General features: G+C 42.6%; 1 protein-coding gene across 1 annotated transcript; it reads left to right on the top strand.

Moving 5' to 3' along the window:
- The first annotated feature begins 149 nt into the window (after positions 1-149).
- Positions 150-6,239, top strand: LOC117429136 (Krueppel-like factor 15). The gene is made up of 4 exons (XM_034048350.3): positions 150-384; positions 1,363-1,607; positions 2,123-3,253; positions 4,269-6,239. Exons 3-4 carry the CDS (start codon positions 2,256-2,258, stop codon positions 4,435-4,437), a joined length of 1,167 nt encoding a protein of 388 aa, XP_033904241.1. The 5' UTR covers positions 150-384; positions 1,363-1,607; positions 2,123-2,255; the 3' UTR covers positions 4,438-6,239.
- The last annotated feature ends 420 nt before the right edge of the window (positions 6,240-6,659 follow it).

The following is a 6,659-nucleotide window of genomic DNA, read 5'->3' as shown; positions in this document are numbered from 1 at the left end:
TCATTGTTTATTCTGTGTGTGTGTGCCAGCGTTTTCCATGTGAGCGAGTATGACTCTGGAGGGTGAGGGCCCGTGGAATCCGGCAACAAGGAGACGTCATCCCACGACTTCGGCTGAGCCTCCGAGTAAAGACAGCCAATGAGCGCAAAGCTATCCAGTCGAGCCTTCACTCGGCGAGCCAATAGGAGCGTTAGAATAGATTCCGAGCCCCCGGGTTGAGTCATGAGACTGGCCTGACTTCAGGAGAGAGGCTGCCAACATGGAACTGGAAGAAGCTTGTGGGAAGGTGGCCGCTGCACTTTAAACGAATGCTTTGACTAACTTTGAGGAGCGCCTGTTCGAAGAAGTTAAAGGACATACAGATTACTGCTAAGGGTCTGAAAGGTAGTATTGACTTTTAAATGCACTTATTCTTGGAACAAAATAGCTGGCAAACTGTCGTTTAATAAATACGCTAGCTGTATATATTATTGTAATATACGGTTTATATAAATGAACTGTTTTTATAATGTAAATGTTAAATAGTTTAACGTTTCATTAAGCAGCGTGCATTGCTATCGATGAGTAAAAGATAAACTTGACGATTTTCTGAAGTTCACGTAAACTTCCCCCTATTTTGAATCGTAGTTCTGGTTCGACCTGCTGAGTGAAAGTTTTTGTTAAAACAGCGTCAGTTATAATTACTTGGCAGCAGCACACCTTCGGGCTTGTATGGGTGCTATAGTAACTGTTTAATATTATGGGATGTGTTTCTGTTAAACTGCATTCCTTAGTCTATACATTATTACACATTTTAAAAGAAAACATTAAAACAAAAACTTGTAGGTGGGTGTGCAGTTAATGCATGACGTTTTCCCTCTCTGTGATTACATCAGCTTTTGTTTCAGTAAGGCTCTCCCCCCCTCCCCCTGTAGAGTTTAATGCGTGTCTCGTTTCTGTTCACATCCTCCCATTCATTCCTCGCTTTAGCCCTCGAGCATAAACGCAGTTCGGAACATCTGGAAATCAATACGCCGCACACGTGATCTGTAAAACTTAAACTGAACCAGTTATTAAACTCCAGGGATGCAGCTCAGAAACACGCATGCAGAGTATATGAATTTCAGAATATATAAAGTTGCTGGAAAGAAAACGGAATTCAAGGTCGTTACGTGTACATCTTGTGATAGCTGTGTGATCCGATCACCATTTTGACGTTGGTTTTAAATGACTCTTTCCCTAGCAAATCGTAACACGATTAAATAATAATCATTGGGCCTCTGTTGTGTTTAATTTCTATCTATAATTATAACGGCAATTAACACAAGCGTGTGTAAATAAATACCAAGTGGTGTTTTTGTAATCTTTTTTTTTCTTTTGCAGTAATTTGACACAGAGAATCTAGTTGGTGTTGTGTGATTGACAGCTGTGACGTCCAATCGGAGTGTCTTTGATTTCTGGCTGCCCGCCATATAGAATATCCGGCCAATCAGGAAGAAGAGGGAAGCTGCACTATCAATTTACAAACGAGAAGCGCACAAGCTAGTCACATGGCAGTCGACCTGTCTTGTTTTATATGGGCTGAATTATGCTCTCGTTGTGTGGTAGACGGGATTAGGTCGAGACCAGTAAGTAAAACCACGTATCTGGGTGTCATTGCTACTGAATATACTATTGCAAAAGGCACTAGTCATAATTAATTTAATTTTATGTATATTAAAACAACAAGGTGTATATTGTGTATGCTTCCCTTTACAGTCCAGATGAAATGTTGTTTTGCTGCTGTTGATTGATTGATTGATTGATTGATTGGAGTTGGGGTCTCTCCTTGCATGCACAGGTACTATATTCTTGTGGGGGGTCCTGAGTTGAACTGAGACTAAATATACTGTACAACCTGTGATTTAAAATGAGTCCTTCAATAGACCTGACCCAAATGGAATGAGATCTCCAAACTGAGACAAATAGTGCTACACATCACCACCAATGAACTGTTAGGTGTTATATTCCTTTTTTTAATGCTAACCATGCTTCCTATAGCATGTTAAGAACAGAAGATATTATTATTATTATTAGAACCATAACCAACTTGTCAGAGACCGGTTCAATAGGTGCGGCTCTAACTTTTTGTTTTGTTCTCCAGTTACTCCAGGACCTGCAGCGTGTGTGCTGATGAGCTCAGCTGGATTATTTGGGATTATTAACGTTTTTATCATCAGCCCTTTTTAACCTTCAGACAGCGCTCGCAAGCTTGCAAACGCTGTGGACAAAACCAAATGGTCTCAGTCAGCCACGAGCAAGCGTTCCCCATCAACTCGGATGCTTTGACAACATCGACGGCAGCTACATGCGAGAACAGCGTGCTGCCTTTCAGAGTCATGGCGCCCTCTGTCTGTGGGGAGGAGGGTTACGAAAGCAGCGACTCCACCAGCTCAGCGTCCTGCTCAAGCCCTGGGTCCCGGGACACTGGCAGCCTGAGTTCCAGCCCGCTGCAGGACAGTGATGTGCTGGGGCTCCCCTTCTCCTCTGTGCTGGACCAAGATGGGAGTCCCCAGCAGTTCAGGCTGCCAGACTTTTACTCCAGCCTCTCCAGTGACTTTTCTCCCACCCTGGAGGAAATTGAGGAGTTCCTGAAGGAGAAGATGGAGCCAGTCAAGCAGGGACCCTCGGAGCTGGAGGTTAAGCAGGAACCTGGCTCGCAAGTAGAAACTTCACCTGCCAACCCTGAAGAAGGGGCAACATTGGCATCACCCAGCAATGCCCCAGGCACTACCTCAACTACCCCAGCCTCCCCGGCCATTGTGGTCTCCACAGCCCCAATGGAAAGCATGTCCATATTGTTCCAACTTCAGCCTTTACAGCTTGCCACCCCTACTGGGCACCAGGCAGCACGAACTAGCCAGGGTAGCCTCCAAGTTGCCCATTTGGTGATCAACGTCCAGAGTGCCCCGACCGTGACGTTGTTGCCTCAGACGGTGGCTGTATCGACCACTCAGGCACCTGCTGGCGTTGGCAGCAGTGGCACCACAGACCAAAAGTACGTGAAGATCGCCCCCTTGCCCATTGCGGTGAGAGCAGTGGGCACGGGTGCCAGCCTCTTCAAAGCCGCACCCCTCAGGACTGCCAAAGCTTCCTCGGAGAGGATGCGGGTCCACAAGTGCCTGTACCCCGGCTGTGAGAAGATGTACACAAAGAGCAGCCACCTGAAGGCACACTTCCGACGACACACAGGAGAGAAACCGTACACCTGCAGCTGGCAAGGCTGCGGCTGGAGGTGAGCCTGTCCTTGTGTGTGTGTGATTTTCAGAAAAGTGTGTGTGTTAAATACAAGCCTCCCTGTGCTGTGTCTCTTTGTGGTAGTGAGCACCAGAGTTGAGGTCAATTCCTGTTTTTTTTCAATCTAATCCTGGTGAGCACACTAAGGAGAAGCCTTTTACCCTTGTCGTTGGCAGCACACTGAAACTAGAACAGTGTCCTCCCTGGACTGCAAAATGAGAGCAGCTGAGTACCCCACCTGCTGTTTCCTAACATCCCAAAACACATGCAGGTGCTGAATCCTCCACGGTGAAGGAGCACAATTCACCTACTGCAGTAAGGATAATCCGAGCACTCTGCATCGATAACAGCTGCTCAACATATTGGAACTACAGGAGCTGCTGTGGCAGTGCTGTTAAACTGGGGTCATAGGCCACAGTTAGTGATTTTATACTGTTTACACTTTGGCTTTGCCATATATGATCAGTGTATCACAGGTGAAATGTTTATCAACCAGGAGTGGTCTGAGCTTTCTTTAGTTTGCTGAGGGTGTTTTGTATTTATTTTTCATACTGTGCCTGTTCAAACAGAATATAAGATCTACAGGATATTGTAACACATATAGGAAAATCAAGCATGGAGTAAATAGAGTTTAACAGAAAGGCACACTGTAAGAAACTCAGTAGCTTGTGCCGTCTTCAGTTTCACCTTAACCCATTAACTGTCGTTGTCATTGTATGAGGACAGGCTACTTTTTGTAGTTTTTTTGAACTGGCATCAATTTATTTGGTACTTAATCTGTTAAATAATAGTAAGAGACCTGAACGTTAAACTCTAATGTCCTTCTAGCTAACTGTAGTTTAGGACAACGTAAACAAACTGTACTGTGAACAACTGTGACGTTTTTCTTTTCTGTCAAAGCACCGACATCTATAAAGAATTCCCTTGATTTGCATGTGACTTCAGAGTTGTATACACGAGAGTAAGAGACTGATGTGTCGTCCTCTGAAAGCTCGCTGTTGGTTTCTCTGCAGGTTTTCACGCTCAGACGAGCTGTCCCGTCACCGGCGCTCTCACTCGGGGATCAAGCCCTACCAGTGTGGCATGTGTGAGAAGAAGTTTGCCCGGAGCGATCACTTATCGAAACACATCAAGGTGCACCGCAGCCACAGGACCGTCCGGCTGTGCAGAACCACCAGCTAACCCACCCAAGGAAGCACGTTCTGCAGCGTGCCCACTCCGGAGACTACGAGGGTTAACAACTAGTGCACTTGCATGGTCAACTTTTCTGGGTGTTTTTTGTTGGGTTGTCTTTCATAGATACAGTCAGCACTCGGTTATCCGTTACCTAGATACACGTCAGTCGCATTTTACCACCTTGTATTAAGAATAAAATCAATCCCCATTATGTATATGTAACAAATTAATGCACTTCGCCATCACACACGGTTTCCGACTCCGTCTCCAGTTGTCTGATACAAAGCCCATCTCTTCAATGTTACAATTTATCTGAATATCCGTCACAGTCTGTCTTATATTGTGCAGTTACACAGCGCTTCCTCCAGTTTCACATGACGAAAATGCAGCCAGAACAAAGCGAACGAGACAAGCTAGGGTAATGCAACAGTTCATCATTAAACAGTTCTAGATACTGTGATCTTTAGTTGCTTTTGTGCATTTTCATTTGCAAGTGAACTGTGACATTAGGGCCTTATCGAGCACTTTCTGCAATTTTCAATACGGACTACAATTTTAATTCTGGAAACGGTGTTTTTTTGTTTTAGTTTTTTTTAATCTTGGTTTTGCTAAATTGCATTGCCTTTTACATTTTATGCAGTTCTGTGCATGGGTAACATTTAGATTTCATTTTGCTGTTAGGTCGTTAATGGGAAATGCTACAATAAGTACCAGATTTAAAAGTATGTACGGTTACAGTCCACGTGTCGTCTCTCTAGTTTTGGCAAGTGATATTTTCAGAATCGTATCGTTCTGAATTTAAATACTTCATCTTCAATACAGTACATTTAAATGGAAGCCTGCGTATTTTTAAATGCAGTCCTTTCAACTATGTATTTTTGATGTTGTATGTTTTTTTTTTTTGTGTTCCCTGAAACGATGCAACGGGCCAAAATGAAATAATCAGATATGCGTCACACGCTGTCTCTCCCCCTCCCAACACCCATTGTTTTGTTTTACCCTAGTGAAAATGCTGCATTCTTTCTGAAATGAAAATAAATGTTTTACTGTTACAATACCACTAAGAAACAATTTAGATAAACGTACAATTCCTTTATCTTGGAGTGTATTTTTAGTCCTGTACGGTGAACCCGCCCCTTCCTCTTTTTAGTCTTGGTCTCCATGGAAATCAGCACACAAGGAAGCATAGATTTGTACTGAGGCGGCCCACGCTTCAAGTGTGTTCTATTAAAAATAGATATCTGTGTGAAGAGACTGAGGAGATCTAGAGGCAAGCGGTTTTGTCAAATGAAAAGAGTGAAGATTAAAATGGAGGTGTGACTGTCAGAAGAAATGTCAGTTGGAAGTGAGTGTAGTTAATTAGTAATACAAGTGATGATGCTAATAATAATATAAAATAAGGAAACAGTAGAGATCAGCTAAAGCACAAAAAGAAAGCACCCAGAAAAACAGAAAGCATGAAAAAAAGAAAGGTACTGTTAAAAAGAAAGGTACTGTTAAAAAGCCATAGAAGGGGCATCGCCATGCTTGTTTTTCTTTCAGTACTGAACTTGGCTTGTAAATTGCCAACTCCTTGTGTAACCAGACTGCCTGGTTGAAACCTATTTGGGGTTCATCATTTTTTGACTACCCTCACAGGGGCGTCATCATCTTCATCATCATCATCATCAACATCAGCGACAGCGAATGACAAGAAAGAAAACTATGGCGTTTTATATTTGTTACATATTTTAAAAGACAGATTTAAATCACTTTTTTGAAGTGTTACGTTTACTTTGTCACAATAAAAAGTAAGCTCTGAAATCCAATCTCGTTGTGTTGTTTGTGGCAGTCTGTGGGTGTTGCTCATCCATATATCCTATATATGAGCAACAGAGTTAAATGGTAGTTGAATCTCTGTGCAAATAAACACTCAAATCTGATTTTAAAAGAGAGATACTGCAGGCAGGGTTATTCTAATCATTTCAGTAAAGCTCCACGTCTAGAAAAGAAAATCACATGTAGCACCTATATTTACCTAACAACGTCACTTCATAACAAAAAAACATGGAAAATATATTTAAATTGAAATACATGATAAACAAGATTCTTACTTGGTTTTGTTTTGAAAAATAACACCCTAACTGACTAACGATTTAAATTAGATAGCAATTCTAAGAAGCTGCTACATTCACTCAGCATTTGTTTTATTGAACATGTAAATGAGATGTGAGATACATGGTGGCAGA

The sequence above is a fragment of the Acipenser ruthenus genome, chromosome 29, assembly GCF_902713425.1.
Source record: "Acipenser ruthenus chromosome 29, fAciRut3.2 maternal haplotype, whole genome shotgun sequence".
Taxonomy (NCBI): Eukaryota; Metazoa; Chordata; class Actinopteri; order Acipenseriformes; family Acipenseridae; genus Acipenser; species Acipenser ruthenus.
Note: the sequence above shows the minus strand (reverse complement) of the source record. Positions and strands in the feature narration are given on the sequence as shown.

Bases quoted from the DNA above. Each gene is read 5' to 3' on its own strand.
- LOC117429136 (XM_034048350.3), top strand. From the start codon at position 2,256: ATGGTCTCAGTCAGCCACGAGCAAGCGTTCCCCATCAACTCGGATGCT. The intron at 3,254-4,268 runs GTGAGCCTGTCC...GTTTCTCTGCAG, and splicing joins TGGCAAGGCTGCGGCTGGAG to GTTTTCACGCTCAGACGAGC.